The 21789-nt window shown below is 50.1% G+C and overlaps 1 protein-coding gene across 4 annotated transcripts in view; it reads right to left on the bottom strand.

Annotated features, from left to right (window-relative positions):
* Window positions 1–14: 14 nt before the first annotated feature.
* The window catches only part of MED15 (mediator complex subunit 15), a 65811-nt gene continuing 44036 nt past the window's right edge, over window positions 15–21789 (bottom strand). For 2 of the 4 annotated variants that reach the window (XM_040465113.1, XM_040465112.1), the window contains exons 5-11: window positions 15736–15977; window positions 14306–14629; window positions 13099–13224; window positions 888–1024; window positions 663–790; window positions 312–446; window positions 21–215 (exon numbers count right to left, since the gene is read on the bottom strand). In XM_040465113.1, the coding sequence (XP_040321047.1) occupies window positions 148–215; window positions 312–446; window positions 663–790; window positions 888–1024; window positions 13099–13224; window positions 14306–14629; window positions 15736–15977 (1160 nt within the window). In that variant the 3' untranslated portion in view covers window positions 21–147. Of the gene's footprint in view, window positions 216–311; window positions 447–662; window positions 791–887; window positions 1025–13098; window positions 13225–14305; window positions 14630–15735; window positions 15978–21789 lie in introns of all 4 variants that reach the window. The other 2 variants (XM_040465109.1, XM_040465111.1) reach the window with 2 other exon arrangements.

The raw sequence follows: 21789 nt of genomic DNA on the forward strand, positions 1-21789 counted from the left end.
CAAGGGGCCAAGGGCTTGGAGGCACCTGTGGAGGCCCGAGGCCCCTTTAAACTCCATCTCACCACCAAACGCCCGTCCAAGGCTGGGCTAACCAAGCTGCCAGACATGGGCACACCACTGTCCTGCCCCCAGGACCAGGAGCAAAACTCACCGCTTAGAGGGATCTGTCAGAATGTCCAGAAGGCTCTTCATCTTACTCAGATCCTTTTTTCTGTCTGGGACAGAGAGGGGCTACTAAGACACGTGCCAGGGGTACTTGCATGCGGGCGGCGCGCCGCCGCCACTGCACCCCTGCCCTGGACCAGCCGCACCTTCATTCTTATCGATCTTGTTGATCATACGGCGTAGGGGCTCGATGTACTTGGACAGCTGCTTCAGCTTGTCCAGGTACTGCTGTTCCTCAGCCTGGCTGGAGCCAGCTGGGCTCATGACCGAGCTGGGATTCACTGCAGAACACAATGTTGTTAATGCGGCTTCAGCCCACAAGCCCGGGCTCTCTGCAAACCCTCAAGGTGGGGGATCTAGGGCTCACCCACCCCATTACAAGCTGAGGCCTCCAGAGGGTAAGGGGGTGAATCTCAGCACCTCAACCCACAGGGCTGTGTGTGGGTTACATGATGGGCTCTGGTCCCTGGATCACACCCACCCCAGGCCTGACTTACCAGGGGTGTTTAAAGGTCCCGGGGAGGGAACACTGAAGTTCTGCGGGGTGCGTGCCGTCACTGGACTCTGGGAGGGCTGCGGTGAGGGGCTGGGCAGGAAGCTACTGGGGGAAGGGGCAGGGCCGGAGCTGCAGCAAAGCAAAAGCAGATGCATCTGTGAGCTGGGGCACAAGGTGGGGCCCACCCTGGGAGCCAGGCAGGGAGGGCCACCCCGGCCAGGCCTACCTGACGTTGGAGTTGGGCTGCGAGCTGGGCTGGCCAGGCTGCGGGGACGGCTGGGGGGGAGGGGGCATCGACTGCGGGGTCTGCACCTGCTGGCCCGGCGATGGTGAGGACAGCATGGTGAGGCTGTTCTGGCTGACCTGGAAGTGGAGGGGGCTCAGCCTGCTCTCGCCTGCCACACACTCTCACTCCTGCTGCACCCTTGCCCCCTCCCCCCACCCCAGGCCCACAGATTCCATCTGCACAAACAAGCCCCCTCTCCCTCTCAGCTTCACCCGCACACCTTCCTTCAGATGCCCTACCCTGTGAATACAAACATAGGTACAGCTCCCCACCCCAAGGATGGACACAAGTCCATGATCACTGAAGTGCTGGCCGAAAGGCCATGCTGGGTAGCCCTTGCTCCTTGGCAGGGAGACCATAAAGGCTACAGGCTTCTAAGCTGGGACAAGACATTCCTATGTCTCTACCTCACAGGTGTGGGAGCCAGAGAAGCTTATGGCCTTGGATGGTGCTGCCTGGCCTCCCCAGCCTGTGATTCTCTCATCTGTGTGCCTGTGAGGAATGTGCTCTGTGACAAATGGGACTGTCTTCCTACATGTTTCCATGAACCCCCTCAGCCATCAGGCCACAGTGGGAGGCTGTGTCTCAGGTTTAATGGGAGCAAAGTGGCCCCTGTGTCAGTCCTTGCCAGCACAGGTGGCCTGAAGATCCTCGGTCTGACGTTTGAGTGAGTCCCACAGAGAGCTGCCTCGCCCAGGACCAATCCAAAGGCCCTGACAGTTTCAGAGCTTCCAAGGGTTGGAGGTGGTGGCTTCTTCCACACCCTAGTCAAGCCCCTGAGCATCCCCTCAGAGCCTGCTTCCTGTAGCCCAGCCCACAACCCCCAACCCTAACTCTTGGACCATCCAGTTCTGCAGATGAAATCTGGCACTTCTCCCAGGGCACTCCAGACACTGGTGTCATGTCGGGCCACAGCTCCACGCCTCCCTCCCACACACTCCTCTGCCACAGTGCTAGGGGGACTGGGTGGGGATTACTCTGGGGGTTGCTAGTCTCTTGGTCCTTGAATCAGGGAATAAGAAAAAGCATTTAGAAGAACCCAGATCCTACCAGGAAGACAGGATGCCCGCCCTCCTTGCCTGCCCATTCTCCTGGCTGGGCAAGGGGCCCTGACCTTTCTTCTAGTATACCAGACAAAGCTCCTAGAGTCAAACATCGTTCTCCTCCCACAGGGTGTATAGGCCAGAGAAGCTACATGGGACGCTGGCATGGTGGGGGACCCGGAAGCTACATTATCACATTTCTAACGCAGCCGGGTCAGAGTGGCACCAAACCCAAGCGACTGGCCCACCAGCACATCTGCAAACAGAATGAGCTGTCCCACCACTTGTGACTAGGCCCCAGGCCTGGGAGCAGAGGGACAGGAACACACAAGCTCAGGCCTCCAGCTGCTGGGCCCAGCTGCTCTGCCAAGTGAAGCAAAATGGTCCCAGGTGATTCACACTGATGTCAGCAACATCACAAACGGGGCCTAGGGCAGCTTAGTGTGCTGAGCTGAACCAAATGCAGCAGATTTCTCCTAGGCAGGACTCACCTTCACAGTGCTGGGATACACTGAATCCCATGGCAGGCAGCATGGCCCCTGCCCAGCGGTGGAAAACAGGCTCTAGAATCCACTCGGGTGCCAACAAACTCCCAGGACTAGGAAGGTGAACAGGCCATTTTGGAAGAGCCCAGGTAGAGAAATGGATGGTGCCAAGAGGAAGAAGGCCCTGGGCCCGGCCTGCTAAGTATGGGAACTCTCCTTGTAGTGGTTTCCTGCAAAGCCCCTGCTGTCACCTCCTCTTTTCCTCATCCGGACCTACTGCCACACACTGCCCTGCACTCCCTGAAACTGCCTCTTGCCATATGCCCTCTTCCAGCCTGTAGTTCAAACTCCCCTGGCCTCTCCTGCCCCCACCTGCCCCAGGGAGGAGCCTTAGCCTTAGCTTCTGCTCCAGCACATGTCCCTTCTAGAAGGTATATGGCTCTTGTCTTTAGTCTAAAGCTGGTGCTTCTCTGAAGGAAATTGAGGCATCTGCAGGGTGTCACGGCTGGCGCAAAACCACCGCAACGAGAAGGGCACTGCCTAGTTCACTTCCCACCTAAATGTATGAAACTATATTTAAAAAAAAATTTTTTTTAATGTTTACTTATTTTTGAGAGAAAGAGAGAGAGACAGAGCATGAGCGGGGAAGGGGCAGAGAGAGAGGGAGCCACAGAATCATTAGCAGGCTCCAGGCTCTGAGCTGTCAGCACAGAGCTGGACACGGGGCTCAAACCCATGAGATGTGAGATCATGACCTGAGCTGAAGTAGGACGCCCAACCGACTGAGCCACCCAGATGCCCCTGAAACTGTATTTTAAAAGGCACCTGGGCAGCTCAGTCAGTTAAATGTCTGACTTTGGCTCAGGTCATGATCTCATGGTTCGTGAGGATGAGCCCTTCAATGGTGTCTCTGCCTTTTCAGATCCTCTCTCCCTCTCTCTCTGCCCCTCCCCTGCTTGTGCTCATGCTCGCTCTTGCTCTCTCTCAAAAATAAATAAAACATTAAAAGAAAAATAGGGATGCGTGGGTAGCTCAGTCAGTTAAGCATCTGATTTGGCTCACGACATGATCTCATGGTTTGTGGGTTTGAGCCCCACATTAGGCTCTATGCTGACATCTCAGAGCTTAGAGCGGGCTTCAGATTCTGTGTCTCACTCTCTCTCTCTCTCTGCCCCTCCCCTGCTTGTGCTCTTTCTCTCAAAAATAAATAAACATTGCTGCAGCAACTTCTTACTCAACACGTCTCTGGAGGTGAGGGAAACAAAAGCAAAAATGAACTATTGGGACCTTATCAAAATAAAAACCTTCTGCACAGCAAATGAAACAATCAGCAAAACTAAAAGGCAACTGACAGAATGGGAGAAGATATTTGCAAATGACATATCATTTAAAGGGTTAGTATCCAAAATCTATAAAGAACTTATAAAACTCAACACCCAAAAAACAAATAATCCAGTGAAGAAATGGGCAAAAGACATGAATAGACACTTCGCCAAAGAAGACATTCAGATGGCCAACCGACACATGAAAAAATGCTCAACATCACTCATCATCAGGGAAATACAAATCAAAACCACAACGAGACACCACCTCACACCTGTCAGAATGGCTAACATTAACAACGCAGGCAACAACAGATGTTGGTGAGGATGCAGAGAAAGAGGGTCTCTTTTTGTTTACAGAGCACTATCAACAATAGCCAAAGTATGGAAAGAGCCCAAATGTCCATCAATGGATGAATGGATAAAGATGTGTACATATGTACACACACACACACACACACACACACACACACACACACACGGAGTATTACCCGGCAATCAAAAAGAATGAAATCTTGCCATTTGCAACTACGTGGATGGAACTAGAGGGTATTATGCTAAGCGAAATTAGAGAAAGACAAATATCCTATAACTTCACTCATAGAGGACTTTAAGATACAAAACAGATGAACTTAAGGGAAGGGAAGCAAAAATAATATAACAACAGGGAGGGGGACAAATTTAAGAGACTCTTAGATGTGGAGAACAGAGGGTTACTGGAGTGGTTGTGTGAGGGGGGATGGGCTAAATGGGTAAGGGGCATTAAGGAATCTACTCCTGAAATCACTGTTGCACTATATGCTAACTAACTTGGATGTAAATTAAAAAAATAAATTAAAAAAAACATTTTTCAAAAGTTGTTTGAAAAAATAAAAGGTACCCTCAGCACTCATACCATGGGGAAACAGGTCACACTTTCCCCACACCGTTTGCTTCTGGGTTCCATGGAGCCACTGACTGCACACAGCTCCCCTGGGCATTACAGTCCACAAGACACAGGGAAGAGAGGCCTGCCCAGGCCCGGGGCACAAGCTCAGTGCTTCTGTTTCCTCTCCTGAGCCTGCCTCTGTGTCCAGCTTCAGGCTCCCCGCATCCACACTCCAGGCTGCCACAGGAAACCCCTAGGCTCCCTACATCCAATCCAGATCTCTTTGCATCTGACAACTCCTCTGGAAAAATACCCAATTCAGTTGGCAGCATATTCCCCTTCCCAGGTCTTTAGGCCTTCCAGGTTAGCTCAAGGCTCCCAGGCCTCCTAAATCCCCCCGACACACCCAGGATGAGGGGCTATGCAAAGGCCTCCGTCAAGAAAGAAATGGCCTAGCAGGGCGCCTGGGTGGCTCAGTCAGGTATCTGACTTCAGTCAGGTACGATCTCACAGTCCGTGAGTTTGAGCCCCATGTTGGGCTCTGTACTGACAGCTTAGAGCCTGGAGCCTACTTCGATTCTGTGTCTCCTTCTCTCTGCCCCTCCCCCTACTTGCGCTCTCTCTCTCTCTCTCTCAAAAATGAATAAATGTTAAAAAAAAAATTTAAGAAAGAAAGAGAGAGAGAGAGAGGAAGGAAGGAAGGAAGGAAGGAAGGAAGGGAGGGAGGGAGGGAGGGAGGAAAGAAATGGCCTAGCAAGGTGGCTAATGAGATAGAACCCCCCGGTCTTCAGGTTTACATCTGGTCTAGCCAGCTTCTGGGGCAGAGGGGAGCAAGATGGCTGTGTCCCATTAATGACGTATCAAGTCCTCCAGAAGGGAAAACTGCTGACCCAGCTCTGCGTCTTCCCTCCCTAGGCACGTTCTGCAAGAGGCACAGGTATGTCTGTCACAGCAGATAGCACACGCCATTGGACACTAGTGCTGCACCTGCTCGGGGAGGGAGCTCTGAGTGCCTGCCTGCTGTCACATGCATGTCACACATGGTAAGTGAGAGTTCAGAGGGAAGTGACTTGCTCAAGGTCACATGACTAGTGGAGGAGTCCAGGCATCTCAGCATCATCTACTTTCCTAGGGAGCAAGGAAAAGTATCTGGGAAGGGACCCTGCACAATGTCCCAAAGGGAGTAGAAAGGGAAGGCAGGGTTCAAGCAGAGGGGACACAGCCAGAGCACAGGTGGGTGGCAGGGCCAGGCTGCTGGGCTGCAGGGCAGAAAGACTGGTTTGGGGAGCTATGTGCTATGAAATAACCTGTGGAGAGGCTGGTGGCACCATATACTCTAACCCTCCTGGGACCACCCCTGCCCACTGGACATCCCTGGAACTGCCACTCCTGGCCCCTGTACATGACATATCCCCAGGAGTCACTCTACAGGGTAAAGAGGAATATGGACTCCACTATGGCGCCATCTGCTTACATTGCCAGGGACCCCCAAGTACCCCCTGGACTCCTGGGCTGGGCACGTCGTCCAGCATGTGTCCAGCACAGAATCCAGCTTTGTCATTGTTGTCAGCATCATGAAGTGCTCCCCTACAATATGAAGATGCAGTCAAGGGACACAGTGCAGGGTTGGGGGGCAAAGAAGAGGCTGAGATGAGAGAGCCCTGTCTCCTGAAGGGCTGACAGAAGAACAGACTTTCTATTCTGCCTGTTTTCCTGAACCCAATTTGTTGCCGCAAGGAAAGAATAAACCAGATAGGCACTGTGCACATTGTCTGGTCTGAAAGTCCAGACACTGAAGGTCCAGTGGCATGTGGGCAGGTACTAGGGCTTGGGGGGTGCAGCTGCCTGGACTTCAAGGTCTGAAGGTGCTGGTGGCTGCTGAGGGCTCAGTTGGGGCGCCTGCTGGATGGCAGGGTTGGCTTCTGGCTACATTGTAATGATGCATTTCTGGAATAAACTAGCTTTACTCAGGAGGGACTAGATTGGGAGGGCACAGACACAAAAACAGCTGCACACCGATTCTGGAGCCAGGTCTGTGGCAGGCCAAATGCCCACGGTGTGTCTGCCACTGTTGCAGGGGTGGAGGAAGGAGGCTGGGGGAGTGGGTTTGAGCCTGCAAGCCAGGACCCTGCTGAGAGGCCAGGCTGGGAAGAGGGAAGGATGTGGAGCCTGGGCTGAGGATTTAATTTGAGCATCTTGGGTATGTCTTGCAGGTGGCAGTGGCTCCTCCAGCTTCAAGCACTGTTAGAGGGCCAGACAGAAGTGGACACCTACCACTGCTGAAGGGGTGATTACAAGGACTTCTTCTAAATGCATGAACTGAGACCCACTGCAGTGAGAACGAACAAGTCCATACACAGAAGTAATTCAAGGCCTGGCATATACCACATACTCAAAATGTTAGGGATTTTATTGGTCTTACAAAAGTCAGCCCTGCATGTTGATGCCAAGGTCATTTCCCCACACCCAACAACCCAACCTGTCAACCCAATGGAGACTGAGAGGCTGCGGGAAATGAAAACAAGCAGCTCTAGGTCAAAGAGCTGAGAATCAAAGGAACCAGGATGGGAGACACTCAATAGTGGCATGTGGGCAGGTACTAGGGCTTGGGGGCTGCAAGTGCCTGATGCTCCAAGGGATGGAGCCCCGAGCCAAGAGTCATGTGGAGGACCCTATGCAGCGTTGGGTCGCGAGGAGCTGTGCCCGGGCTCTGCCCTGCCCAGCCCTCCATGCCACCTAGGTTACAGGCCTACTTTCCTGCCCCACAACTTCTGTTCCTCTAGCAAGCTCTGTCATAAGGCCTTTTTACCAGCAGATTCCAGCTACTTCTGCCTCCTGTTATGCAACAACTACCAAATGGGAGGCCGATGCCAAAGAACTCACACTCGTCAATGAGCAATTGCTACTGGCACACCTGGGGTGACTCATAGGGGTCAGGAGGCAGGAAGAGCGACGACAGACCATGCTGCCAAATGGCAAGGCCATGGTCTCAGGAAAGCTCGTGCCATTGTTTCTGTGGCATGTGGCAGTATGGTACAGGGCCTAGGGCCAGACAGACGATGGCAGTGCCCTGCACAGACTACCTCCCTCACTTGCAGCAATGGCAGTGTCTGCACACGCGCCGTCAGGGAAGGGCAGGATTGTCTGCTAGGATTAGAGATGCATCTATCTGCCTTACGATAGAAACGGAATCTTACAGTTTTGGCAAGTCTGAAGTTTTCACAGCAAACCCACTAAAATGGAAAGCCCGTAAGATGAGGGAACCTCCTTACCATTTTATTCTCAGAATCTCAGAACAGGGCCTGGCCCACGGAATGCACATCGCGACAATTTGTTAAACAAACAAATACACCATGGAAGAATTCCAGATGTCATACAGTAATGGAGAGCCAGGAATTCATATCTCTGAAAACGTGTGATGTACACAGAAGTCTTTATATACCTAGAAAGGAATGTGTGTAGTAAATTCTACACTCCACACAGGAAATTCTAGAACAGCACAGTCCTACAGAACTTTCCACAGCTTGACTTGATCTACAATCTGTGCTGTCCAGTATAATAGCCACCGGCTTCCCCATGGTGCCACCAGGCACTTGATATGTAACTGAATTTCAACTTAAGGAACTGGAGTTTTACTTTAATGTAATTTTTACTTTATGTAAATTTTTACTTTATGTACATTTACTTATGTAAATGTAAAGTTTTACTTTAATGTAATTTTTATTAGTTTAAATGTAAATACGTACATACGGCTGGTGACTATCCGCACAGCTCAAGAAAGCAAAACTATCTGCTTAGCTTCAGTTTTATGTTACCACAAAAAGAGGCACTACCATAACTATCTAAAACACTAAATTTCTTCATTTCTTTTTTGTTAAGTAAACTCTATCCCCAATGTGGGGCTCGAATTCACGATCCTGAGATCAAGAGTCACATGCTCCACTGACTGAGCCAGCAGGGCACCCCTAAAACCTTAAACTTTAACATAAGAAAATTAGCTCCCATCTTCTCCACCAAATGAAAATACCAGAGCTACCCAAAGTATTGAAATGCAAATAAACACAGGTGTTTACTCCTATGCCCTCAAGAAACAGAAGCTGGGCTTGGTTCATGTGAGCTTGGTTAGGCACTTCCAGGACCACAGCAGAGGAAGTCACTGACGATTACAATGTGCCTCACAAAGGTACTCACAGGGCCCTGAGCTTTCCAGGGGCCCTGGGCACTGCCCCATAAATACCTGTGCTGAGAGGGCTGTCCACCCAAAGCGGTAGAACTTGAATGGACGGCAGCTGAGGTGGTGGTGGTGAACGGGAACTGGGCTCTTACTTCCCTCACACCTTGGGCCAAGGCTGCAGTGATCATCTTGAGGTCAGAGGGATAACAGACAAGGTGATTGCAACAAACGCAGTGCATGGGTGGGTGGAAAGGGGCGTGCAGCCTGAGACAGGAGTGCCCACTGGGCTGTGGGGGTTGAGGGCAGCCTGGCCTACGTGTTCAAGCTCACAGCATGGAGGCCTGTGTTGGCATCGCGAATCCAGGCAACCTCCATGAATGCTGCCTCCACACCTCTCTGTCTTGTTGGCCATACTCCTTCAACAACTTTTGATCTGCTGACGGGCCTGCAGAGCCCTCAAGGCCAGACCTCTTGGACAGGGTGGTGGTTCTGGGAGACCAGGTTTCAGGGACAGACTTTGAAGGGGACACTCCACCAAAATTGCTATGAGGAGAAGTCAACTGTCATTAAAACAGAAGAGTCCATATAAGCCAGCTCACAGCACCTTTCCTTCTTAGGAGCATGTTGCCTGATCACAATGCCTCTGAAGGCCTAAGCGCAAATCACCCTCCTCTCCTCAAGCCTCTGGGCAGCTTCTGGGAACTGGTTTCCTTCTGTAACTACACTCACAGTGAGGTGGGCAAGGGAAGCCTGGCACTCCACAACTCTCGGATACACCTCTACAGTGATGCAGGTCAGGTCTGTCCTAAACATACAAGATGACTGCAGACTCTAGAGCTTCCAGCATGCTCTGGGACTGCTCTCCTCATTCACATATACTTCTGGAAGCATAAAGAAGGCAGGCTGAGAACTGCTGTGGGTCTGGGCCCGGCTTGTGCCGATGGGAACCCGGTGCTCTCCTGAGTCCTGGCCACCCTCGCTCTTGGTCCCTGGAGAGCAGAGCCTGTATGCACTCACAAGTGTTAAGATGAAACCAAACTAAAACAGCACGACCACATTCAGAAAGGTAGCAGAACTGATCCATGAACAACCAAAACCTCTTCTGCAGGCTTGTGAGCTGGTCCCTGAGATCAGGGCAGCATGGATGGCCAGCCACTCAATCCCTACGACAGGTATGCCAGGGACGGGGCTCTGAAGCTGGAGGAAGGTCTACTTTTCCAAGACGCCTCTGGCATCACATGTGTGTCCCACACTCACACCCACTGGTCACCATGCAGCAGGCATGACCCAAGCAGTGGCAGATACGAACCTGCTGGGCTAGGGGGCAGATGCTCCTACAGCCATATGACAAAGAACTCACCAGGGTAGGAGGCCAGGAAGCCACTCTCCCAGAGTCTGCCAAAACTTGGACAGAGTCCCAAAGAGCCCACCAGTCCATCAGACACAAAGTGGGACACTGGCAGGGTGTGCGTGCACTCACAGGGTGAGGGAAGAGGAAGAAAGGCCTTGAGAAGTCCGGTGGTACGAGAGAGGTGGAAACTTTTTTTGAGGAAGAAACAAGTGATAAGGAATGAAAAGCTTAAATCTAATCTGCTACTGTTTTTCTTGTGACTGAGAACTCCTGAGAGGGAAAGTTCGTTTTCTTTTAACCACAAATCCCAGTGGAAAACACACTGGAAGTGTTTACCAGCAACTCCTCCCATTCCTGTGAGCAAGTACGTTCATTATCTCCTGACACATATCTACCCAGAAAGGAATTCAAACTCCACGCAAACTTAGGCCTGCTCCCCTCCAGGGTCACTGGGCAGTAGGGCCTGGAAAGAGGAGACAGGTCCAAGCAGTTCAATAAGGCTCAGTGTGAGATCATCGTACAGCAGCAGGGTTACATGCACGCACATCCAGGAAGTGTGCCTTTGAGGACAATTCTTTGCAACCTGAGACTGTAGTTAAATTTCTGTATACTGGGGTGCCTGGGTGGCTCAGTCAGTTAAGCTTCCGACTTTGGTTCAGGTCATGATCTCGTGGTTCCTGAGTTCAAGATTCGCCTCGGGCTCTGGGCTGACAGTTCAGAGCCTGGGGCCTGCTTCGGATTCTGTGTCTCCCTCTTTCTTTGCCCCTCCCCTGCTCGTGTGCTGTCTCTCTCTCTCTCTCTCTCTCTCAAAAATAAATTAACATTTAAAAAAATCTGAAAAAAATAAAAATTAAAAAGTAAATAAAAACATTAAAAAAATAAATAAAATAAAAACACAAGGTTAAAAGACAAAAGCCTAGGGATTTTTAGAAGTGGGAGACACATTCTGTTCTGGATTTATGTACAGTCACAGAAAAAGGTTAGGGGAGAAAGGGAAGTTAATAAATCCCACTATGGGTGACAATGACATCACCTTTCATTTACACAAGTAATGTCAGAAAAAACCGAACCTGATGTATAAGGCTCAGGGCTTACCAATTTTCCTGAAACACCAACTACCACACTTCGCCCCAAGTAAAGAGTCTCAGCCATCCATCAGGGCCACAGCACTGGCGAGCGCCACAGGACATCTCTTTTCTGCTCTGAGAGGGCGGACTTGAGAGACAGGAATGGAGGACTGTGTGCTCAGGCTCCCAAAGCCAGCACTTCTTTCACAGAACCACACATCAGGACACACATTATCAGTAACAGCAAAAAACTGGAAATAATCTCAAGGTCCAAACACAAGATGACAATTAAGGACAGCAGGATATGTTTATAATAAGCATTCATGTATGTATGTACGCATATACATCACACAGCATAAAATAACATTAACTGAGGATTTTTTTTTTTTTTGAGAGAGAGAGAGAGAGAGAGAGAGAGCAAGTGGGGAAGATCTGATCTGTGATGCGTGGGAGGGAGGTGGACACCACTCCTGATAAATTTGAAGGCACGTGCCTCAAAAAAGCAAACCCACCCATAAACACTCAAGCAATGACCCCTTCCTCCTCCCCAGCTATCAGTGTCACAATCTTCCCAGTGTCCCCACTGAAAAAGAAGAGTCCTGGGCCTACTTTAGTTGTGCCTTAGCAGCCCTCTGCACTCCAATGAGGGGGAAAGAAAGTTAAGTATCAAGGTTACTCTATGGGTGACTGAGCCCACAGTCAAGCTCCCATGCTGGCTGGGCTGGGTCCCCCCCAAGCAGAAGCAGAGAGGAGAGTAACCAGCAGAAGAACAGCCCTATCCACGGGCTCAGTGCAGGGTATTGAGTGCAGAGAACACATCTGCTTTAGGTCTTAGCTCCGTGCAAACACCTCAGGTCCCTCCACTCGCACACTTCTCAGGCAGCTTCCCATGGACTGGAGCAACATGGCTGAGACCAGACAGGACCCAGTTTGAGCCTCCCTCACAGTGAGATGTCATCAGACACTGACAGAACACGCAGCATCCAAGAAGTGTTCAACATGTGGTGCTGTGCACCTGACAGGGAGCTTGGCTGACTTGCTGGTAATAAGCAGGATAGGAGCACAGCAGGGGCAGCGGCGTGGCACCCCAGCTCAGGGCAGCACCCGGGCAGGTGGCACTTCACCTAGCAGGTCTGTTCTATCTAAAGCCAATACTCTCTTCTGAGCCAGTGTTCCCACTGCCAGGTGGAGACAGAACCAAAGCCCCAGACTAGATGCCTCTTCTCCCTGGCACCAGCAGGATGGGGGATCTGTGGAAAATCATGAGGCCCAATCTCCAACCCCAAACACCATTAAGAATCTGGCCTCTACCAGGAAAGGCTGGGCAAGGCCTACTCCATCCCATCAACATCCAAAACACAGAGGGTGGGCATAAAGGGCCTCAGCTACACTTCTCAGCGCAGGGGGCAAGCACTGGGAAAGTGCTGGGCAAGGGGCTGCAGCACAAGCCCACGCAGTCCACTAGAGCCAGGCGCCACCATACTTGTGCTCTTCCGTGTCCAGAATGCTAGTGCACACCTGCCACCAGCCCTGCACTCCAAGCTGAGGAGAGGTTGAGGCCACAATGCTACCCTCTCCAACGTGTGTTCTCAGAGGAGGAGGGAAGGGGGAAGATGAAGGGTTTCTGAAGAGAGGTGGGGGGAATCCGGTAACACCAAGCCAGGCTGCCCACCTTGAAGACCCTGTGGGCTGGCTCCTAGACTGCCCATGATCCAAACAACCAGGACCCTCACTGTAGAGTGCCTGAAATCCAGCTCCATGCACAGGTGGACATGCACCTGCCAGTGCCTACAGAAGCCCCTGGCCCCAAAGGCCCTCACCTGGGTTCCAAAAGCCCTCACCTGCACTCCGGAACCCACTATCTGGGAAGCCTGAGCTGTTGGCACCGCTGTCTGCTGCTGCACCTGGGGCTGCACCTGCTGCACCTGTTGCACCTGCGGCTGCTGCACCACCATTGGAGCGCGGACCTGAGGGAGGAAGGGAGAATGCGATTTGGAGCCATCCGGGGCACGTGGTGGAACACCTACCACGTTGGTGGGAGCTTTGAATCTTGCAGCTTATCATGAGAAGGGATGGGATTGTCACGACTTCACTGGCTGTGGTATCACCTCACTGGCTTTACCTTATCCCATAGCTGATTAGAAATGTCCCACACCAGTCTGGCTCTGAGCCAAGCCCCACCTCCTCTGACTATGATGAGAAGCATGGCCCTCCGACTGGGATGTCACCATACAGCCACCACTACCATTTACTGCTGCAAGCAAAGCGATGACTCCCAAGGCCAAGTGCACAGCCCAGCCTGCTTGACTTCTGGGCCAAGCATGCTGATGGTCTACAAGAGCCCCACCTATGAAACTAGGGGCTAGTCCCCAGGTGACAAGTGTGACCATACTTTGTTCCTCAAGATCCTCCCCAGCTTCCAGCTTGGCCCTGTGGGTCTCCTATCTGCCCGCCACTCAGTTCAACATGGCCCATCCCTTTCCACTCAATAAGTGAAAAACAGAAAAAGCCATGAAAACGAGTAAGCAAAAAAAAAAACAACTATTAAAATGGCCCCTTGACACAGCTCCGCCTGACTTGATGATAATACTGTGTCCTCCATGTCAATGTCACCAACTAGATATGCTTTGTACAGAGATGCACAATAAGACTGACAATTACATGATTTCCTATTAATCCCCTTCCTCAAAAATCTGGTAATGACAGGGATCTTCGCTCAAAACGTAATTCTAAGCAGTTAGCAAACCCACAGTGAATGCTCAATGAGGCCGCACACCCTCTCGCACAGTGAGAATATGCGTGCTGCTGTCCACCTGATCACCCAGTCTTAGAATGCCATGGCCACTGTGAAATCAGCCATGCTACTTGGAAGAAAACTCTCGCCCAGCAGAGGCAGTGCCTCCGTGCAGGGTACAGCAGCTCTTGGAATGCACTCCCCCCTTGCCAAGCTGGATGCGGGAGCCAGCATGGGGCCTTCCCCACCTATGTCCAAAGAAGCCCCAGAAACAGCTGCCGGCCACACGCCCACCAAAGGCCACGGGTACTCACAAGTTTCAGCTGTGGCTGGGCATACAGCATCTGTCCAGGGAGGGCCGGAGCCTGTGACACCAAAGGCTGGGTCTGTGACTGCGCCTGGAGCTGCGATGGCTGGTTCTGAGCAACTGGTGGCTGCTGGGGCTGTGGCGGCTGGTGGTGCTGTGGGTGGTGCATCGGCTGCAGCTGCTGGGGCAGGGTCTGGGAAGGGGGAGGCTGGGGCTGCTGCATCGGTGGCTGCTGTAGTGGCGGCTGGGCCTGCAAAGCTTGCTGCTGCTGCTGCTGTTGCTGCTGCAGCTGCAGCTGTGCCATCCGCTGTAGCTGCTGCTGCTGCTGTATCTATGGGCAGAATAAGCAGTACTCGGTCGGTTATCCCATCTGCCTCTGGGCCCTGTGTCAGCCTTGCCCCCAGGAAGCCTGCCTGGGCTGCTCTCACAGGACACCGAGGACACACCCAAGTGTGTGCCTGTGCCCTGGTCACCAGACACCAGCTGCACCTGAGCCTAAGAGAACGAAGGTTCAAGGGAAGTATCCAGAGGGTTTAGGAAGGGTAACAGAGGTGTGGCCCCATCGACGCTGGGATAAATGCTCGGGTGGCTGCAAATCCCTGAGGCCTCTCCAGTGATGCTTGTCTGGTCACTAGAGTGGGAAACTGTACAAGCCTTGGGAAGATGGCCAGTGTATGCTTTTCAGGATGAGGAGAAAAAGTGAGGCTGAGGGAAAAGTTGGCTCCGGGGAAGGGGGCCTCCAAGACCCAGGAGGGTGGCCACTGGGAAATGGAGGCAGCAAGCCAAGGCCTGGGGAGGGTGGGAAAGTGGAGAGATCCGCTCAGGCCTTCCCTCCCTCAACCAAGAGCAGACCTGACGTTAGATGCTTAATACGTCTAGATGCTGCCTGCCAACAACGGGAGGAAAAAAACAGTTTCTTTATAAGCAGGGCTTCTAATGTGACACTGCCACCCCCCCCCCCGCAGAGAAATGAAGCTTGATTAGAGCTGCGTCCAGGCACCAAAACACTCAAGAGACAAAACAGGAGGCATGCAAGTACTCAAAAGAAACACGCTCACAGGACAGCTCAGGCATTCCTGCATTGTGGAGTGTTCTTCTCACTTCTTGCTTCAGTTAACTCTTACATGAATCGCTTGCACCCAGAAGCCTCCACAGATCTAGCCCTCCACCCCCGGCACGCAGTAGGCCCGCGGCCAGACGCCAAGCCCAACAGAGAGGACCTCCTTGTGCGATCCCGGCACCCTCCTAACAAGTTGGGGCCTATCCCTCCTCCCTGCTCCAGGCCCTGCGGGGAGCCCCCAGACAGAGGAGGAAGCCCAGGCACCAGGCATCAGAAGGATCTGCAGCTGCCTCTGGGCCCCCGCACCCAGCACTGTGGCTGGCACACATCCAGGGCTCAAGGACCACGGGAAGAGGCTGAGAACGGGCACCTAGTACCTGCTGCTGGTTTTGATGATGCAGTTTAATCAGGTGTTGCTGCTGCTGCTGCTGGAGCTGCTGCTGCTGCTGCTGTACCACCGCCTGGAACTGCTGCTGCATGGCATTCTGCTGGGCCTGGAACTGCTGCTGTTGCTGTTGCTGCTGCTGCTGCTGTTGCTGCTGCTGCTGCAGCGCCACCTGCTGCTGCTGGAACTGCTGCTGCTGCTGCTGCAGCGCCACCTGCTGGAGCTGCAGCTGGGCTGGAGGCAGAGTGGTGAATCAGGCGCGGCACGCGGGGGAGGCCAGGGCGGGGGAGGCCAGGGCAGAGGCCGCTGTTATCACAGCTCTGCGGACAGGGAGGGCGGGGAGACGGCCCGCTGCGCCCACAGCCGCTGGAGCTGAACACTCCATTTGGGAAAGACAGACAGATGTGACGGGCAGCATTTGTGTTGATTACGGACCTTCTTAGGAAATTTCTGTACAATAATAGAGGAAAGAAAAGGGCCAACAAGCCCAGCCTCTGGCAACCACTGAGCTACTTTCTGTCTCTATGGAGGTGCCTATTCTGGACATTTCTTATCAATGGAATCTCACAGTATGTGATCTTTTGTGACTGGATTCTTTTGTTGAGGGTAATATTTACAAGGTTCACCCATGTTGCATGAGTGTTTCATTTCTTTTTATTGCCAAATAGTATTCCATGGTATGGATTTCCTACATGTTGTTTATCCACCAGCTGATAGGCATTGCTTCTGCCTTTTGGTGGTTATGAGTCATGCTGATATGAACAAACATCTACAAGATTTTCTGTGGTGCAGTTTCTTTTAGGGAGATGAAAATGTTCTAAAATGGACTGTGGTGATGGTTGCACAACTCTGTGAATATACTTAAAGATCACTGAATATTGCACTTTAGATGGGTGAACCATAAATATGTGAATTATATATCAATGAAGTTTTCTTTTTTTTTTTTTTAATGTTTATTTTTGAGAGACAGTGCAGTGCAGGTGGGGTAGTGGCAGAAAGAAGGAGACAGAGGATCTGACGCAGGCTCTGCACTAAAAGCAGAGAGCCCGATGCAGGGCTTGAACTACAAAAGGTGAGTTCATGACCCAAGCCGAAGTTGGATGCTTAACCGACTGAGCCACCCAGGCACCCCAATGAAGTTGTTATTTAAAAAATAAATAAATAGAAATAATCCAGAGAGACCCTTTGTATGCTTTGCCCAGTTTCCCTGATGGTACCATTTTGGAAAATTATAACAGAACACAATCAGGATGCATTTTCATTTGTGTGGGTGTGTACATTAAATTCTACACAATTTCCTCACCAGGATAGAGTCAGTCACCATCGAAGTCAAGATACTGAACAGTTCCAACACCACAGGGATCCCTTGTGATGCCACCCCCTTCAGCACCCCTGGCAACCACTAACGTGTCCTCTATTTCTAATATTCTGTCATTTCAAAAATGTTATGTAAGTGGGGGCTATACAGGATAACTGGCTTTTTCATTCAACATAATTCCCCGAAGATCATCCTGGATGTAACGAATATCATTACTGCTTTCCTTTTTACTGCCAAGTCGTATTCCATGGTATACCTATCTCTGTTCAACCATTCACACCATAAAGGACATTTAGGAGTGACTGCTACCATGTACATTTGTGTACAGGTTTTTGCGGGAAGGTAAGTTTTCACGTCTCTGGGATAGATGCCCAAGAGCGTGACTGCAGAGTTGTATGTTTAATTTTTATTATTAATCTTTTTAAGTTTATTTACCTATTTTGAGAGAAAGAGTGGGGGAGAGGCAGAGAGTGAGGGAGAGAGAATCCCAAGCAGGCTCCACCCTGCCAGTACGGAGCCCGACGCAGGGCTCGGTCTCCCGAATTGTGAGATCATGACCTGAGCTGAAACCAAGAGTCAGACGCTCAACCGACTGAGCCACCTAAGGCACCCCTGTACATTTAACTTTTAAAGAAGCTATTATCATTTTACATCCCCACTAGCAATGTATGAGTGATCCAGTTTCTTCTCATCCTTGCCAGCATTTCAGAGTGTTATTTTAGCCATTTTACTGGTATACAATTTTTTTAATCTTTTTGTTATAACTTTTTTTAAAGATGTATTTATTTATTTTTTTTAATTTATTTATTATTTTTGGGACAGAGAGAGACAGAGCATGAACGGGGGAGGGGCAGAGAGAGAGGGAGACACAGAATCGGAAACAGGCTCCAGGCTCTAAGCCATCAGCCCAAGCCCGACGCGGGGCTCGAACTCACGGACCGCGAGATCATGACCTGGCTGAAGTCGGACGCTTAACCGACTGCGCCACCCAGGCGCCCCTAAAGATGTATTTAAGTAATGTCTCAGTCCAACGGTGGGACTCAAACTCGTGACCCTGAGATCAAGAGTTGCATGCTACACTGACTGAGCTAGCTGGGTGCCCCCACAGATGTCCAATTCTTTTTGGTTTGATGTATATCCAGCAATACTGTGGGAGTGTAGAGTGAGGCTTGCTTTATGGTTTATTCTTACAGCTGTACCACTGCCTTTCATTTACATTCAATCTCACATTTCCTATCTTTCAGCAGGAAAGTTTTGTCCATTCACATTTATTGTGATCACTTGTATTCCTCAACTTATTTGTGTCTGTCTTCCCTTTTTTAAGCTTCTTTCCCTCAATTTTTGTTTTCCAGATTTACTGAAGTATAACTGACAAAGTTTTTTTCCTTTTCTGAAATATATACATTTTCAAAGTTTTTTTTTTAACGTTTATTTATTTTTGAGAGAGGGAGAGACAGAGCATGAACGGGGGAGGGTCAGAGAGAGGGAGACACAGAATCCGAAACAGGTTCCACGCTCTGAGCTGTCAGCACAGAGCCCGACGCGGGGCTCGAACTCACGGACCGCGAGATCATGACCTGAGCCAAAGTCGGCCGCTTAACCGACTGAGCCACCCAGGTGCCCCTCAAAGATTTTATTTTTAAGTAATCTCTGCACCCAACGCTGGGCTTGAACCCACAACCCCAAGATTAAGAGTCACATACTCCACCAACTGAGCCAGCCAGGCAGCCCCTGAATTATATTTTTGTTGGATGGTTGGAGCTGAATTTTACATGTTGTTTGGATTTTTACCTTTTTCTTACTCAATTTTTTCCCACTGGTTTGGAATGTACAAACTATGTATACTGTTTCAGCAATTCCTTTTTTTTTTTTTTTTAAGTTTATTTTGAGACAGAGAGTGTGGGGAAGAGGCATAGAGAGAGGGAGAGAGAGAATCCCAAGCAGGCTCCATGCTGTCAGCACAGAGTCTGATGTGGGGCTTGATCTCATGAACTATGAGATCATGACCTGAGCTGAAATCAAGAGCTGGATGCTAAACCAACAGAGCCACCACGGTGCCCCTCTTTTTCCTTTTTTTCAAGCAATTATTTTTTCAATTTCATCAGGCATACTTAACTTACCATACTTAACTCCAAACTTAAAATTTATCCATATTTTTAACTTCTTTCCCAAATACAAGAACCTTAGAACCCTGCTTGGGATTTTCTCTTTCTCCCTCTCTCTCTCTCCCCACCTCCCCTGCATGCACACAAGCTCTTTCTCTCTCAAAAACAAAACAAAATTCTCTCTCCCTCTGCCCCTCTCCCCTACTCGTGAGCGCTCTCTCACGCGCGTGCTCTCTCTCTTTCTCAAAAGTAAAATAAAAGTAGGTTTCACAGGTACTGATAGACCTGGTATTTATCCTCAATACACCTCCTGACTTCCATTTAGTATGGTCCTTGTTTATCTTTTTACACCCACACAGCACACTTCTATTAAGAAGCAGAACAGGGGTGCCTGGGTGGCTTAGTCAGTTAAACATTTGACTCTGGATCTCAGCTCAGATCTTGATCTTAGGGTTGTGAGTTTAAACCCTGTGTTGGGCTCCATGCTGGACGTGAAGCCTACTTTAAAAAAGGGGGGCAGGGGGAGGCAGGCCAGAATAATGACTAGAGGTACAGCCTCTGAGCCGGACTGCCTGGACTCAAATACCAACTCTGTCACTGCTCTGTGCCTCAGTTTCCTTAGCTGTGGAAAAGAGACAATAATAGTACCTACACTGAATGAAGAATTAAAAATCTGTTCTAGGTAAAACCCTCAAAACAGTGCTTGGAATGCAGCAAGTCTGTATGGAGTTAGCTGGAAGCATTATTATTTTAGACAGGTGATTTTTGTTTACACCAAGGATTCTCAACCTTGTTCCTCCCAACATTTTGGGATAGGCAATTCTATGTTGTGGGGGGCTGTCCTCCGCACGAGAGGTTTAACAGCATTTGTAGCCTTTAGGCTACATGGTAGGAGTGCGCCCGCAGTTGTGACATCCAAAATGTCTCCAAACATTGCCAAATAGCCTCCAGGGTACAAAACGGATGAGAATCACTGGTTTAGATTCACACACGCTTGCTACCTTATATGAAAAAAAAGTCTGTTCTCCCATTTTACACCTGGCATCACAAGAAAGATGGTATGAGAGTTAAGAGGAAATGGTGAACAAATAAAAAACCTTTCAGTGAAGGTCTCTTGAGCTTTGTTTATCTAAAATGCCTGCTTCCCCCCCAGTCATTGGGAGTTTTGCTGGCATACAACTGTGGTCAGCAGCTCTATCCCCAGGGCTCTAACAACTTCCTACTTTCTTCATGACACCATCACCAAGTGCTCTGAGTCTACGTCTTGCTCCTTTCTAGAAACTGGCTATTTCTAACATACTCTTCTGGCCTATGGTGTTCGTGGCTTTCCCCAAGCAGGCTAAGGCATGGATGCCTTATTTAACCTGCATAGGACTGCAGGACTTTTCCAGCTACCATCTCTCCTCATATACTGGTTGGCTTCTGTTCTCTCTCCATCTGGTCCTTTTATTAGTTGTTAAACTCTGATTTTATCCTCTGCATTTCTTACCCTCCTATTTTCTTAGTACTTTTTAAATGTTTATTTATTTTTAAGATAGAAAGAGAGAGGAGACAGAGGATCTGAAGTGGCTGAAGTCAGGCACTCAACCGACTGAGGAACCCAGGTGCCCCACACCGTCCTATTTTTTTCTTTTTTTTTTTTTTAACGTTTATTTATTTTTGAGACAGAGAGAGACAGCGCATGAACGGGGGAGGGGCAGAGAGAGAGGGAGACACAGAATCGGAAACAGGCTCCAGGCTCAGAGCCATCAGCCCAGAGCCCGACGCGGGGCTCAAACTCACAGACCATGAGATCGTGACCTGAGCTGAAGTCGGACGCTTAACCGACTGCGCCACCCAGGCGCCCCTCTTTTTTTTATTTAAATAAATGCTTATCCATTTTTGAGAGAGAGAGAGAGAGAGAAAGTACATGTGAGTGGGGGGAAGGGCAGAGGGGGGGCACAGAGGACCCAAAGCAACCTCTGCATTGACAGCAGTGAGCCTGATGTGGGGCTCGAACTTATGAACTGTGAGATCATGGGTTGAGCTTAAGTTAGACACTCAACCAACTGAGCCACCCAGACGCCCCATTACCCTCCTATTTTTTATTTCCTCTTCTCTGGGCTATATTCTAGGTAATTTCTTCAAATGTTGTCTCTAGTTCACAAATTCTTTCTTCAATTGTATCTAATCTGCTGCTCAGGAGCACCTGGGTGGCTCAGTCTGTTAAGCATCTGACTCTTGATTTCAGCTCAGGTCATGATCTCATGGTTCAGTTCGTGGGATCAAGCCCCACACAAAACAGAGCCTGCTTGGGATTCTCTCTTTGTGTCCCTCCCCTGCACATGTGTGCACTCCCTCTCTCCCTCTCTCTCTCTCTCTCTCTCAAAATAAATACATACATACATACACACACACAAACTTCAAAAAAAATCTGCTATTCATTCATCTCTACCTTCTCATTTCAATAATTTCATTTTTTAATTTTTAAAATGTTTTTATTTTTGAGAGAGAAAGAGAGATACAGAGAGCGAGTGGGGGAGGAGCAGAGAGAGAGGGAAACACAGAATCCGAAGCAGGTTCCAATGCAGGGCTTGAACTCACGAACCACGAGATCATGACCTGGGCCTAAGTCAGGCGCCTA

Source organism: Herpailurus yagouaroundi, unplaced genomic scaffold (assembly GCF_014898765.1).
Source record: "Herpailurus yagouaroundi ecotype Mexico unplaced genomic scaffold, PumYag 545, whole genome shotgun sequence".
NCBI lineage: Eukaryota > Metazoa > Chordata > Mammalia > Carnivora > Felidae > Herpailurus > Herpailurus yagouaroundi.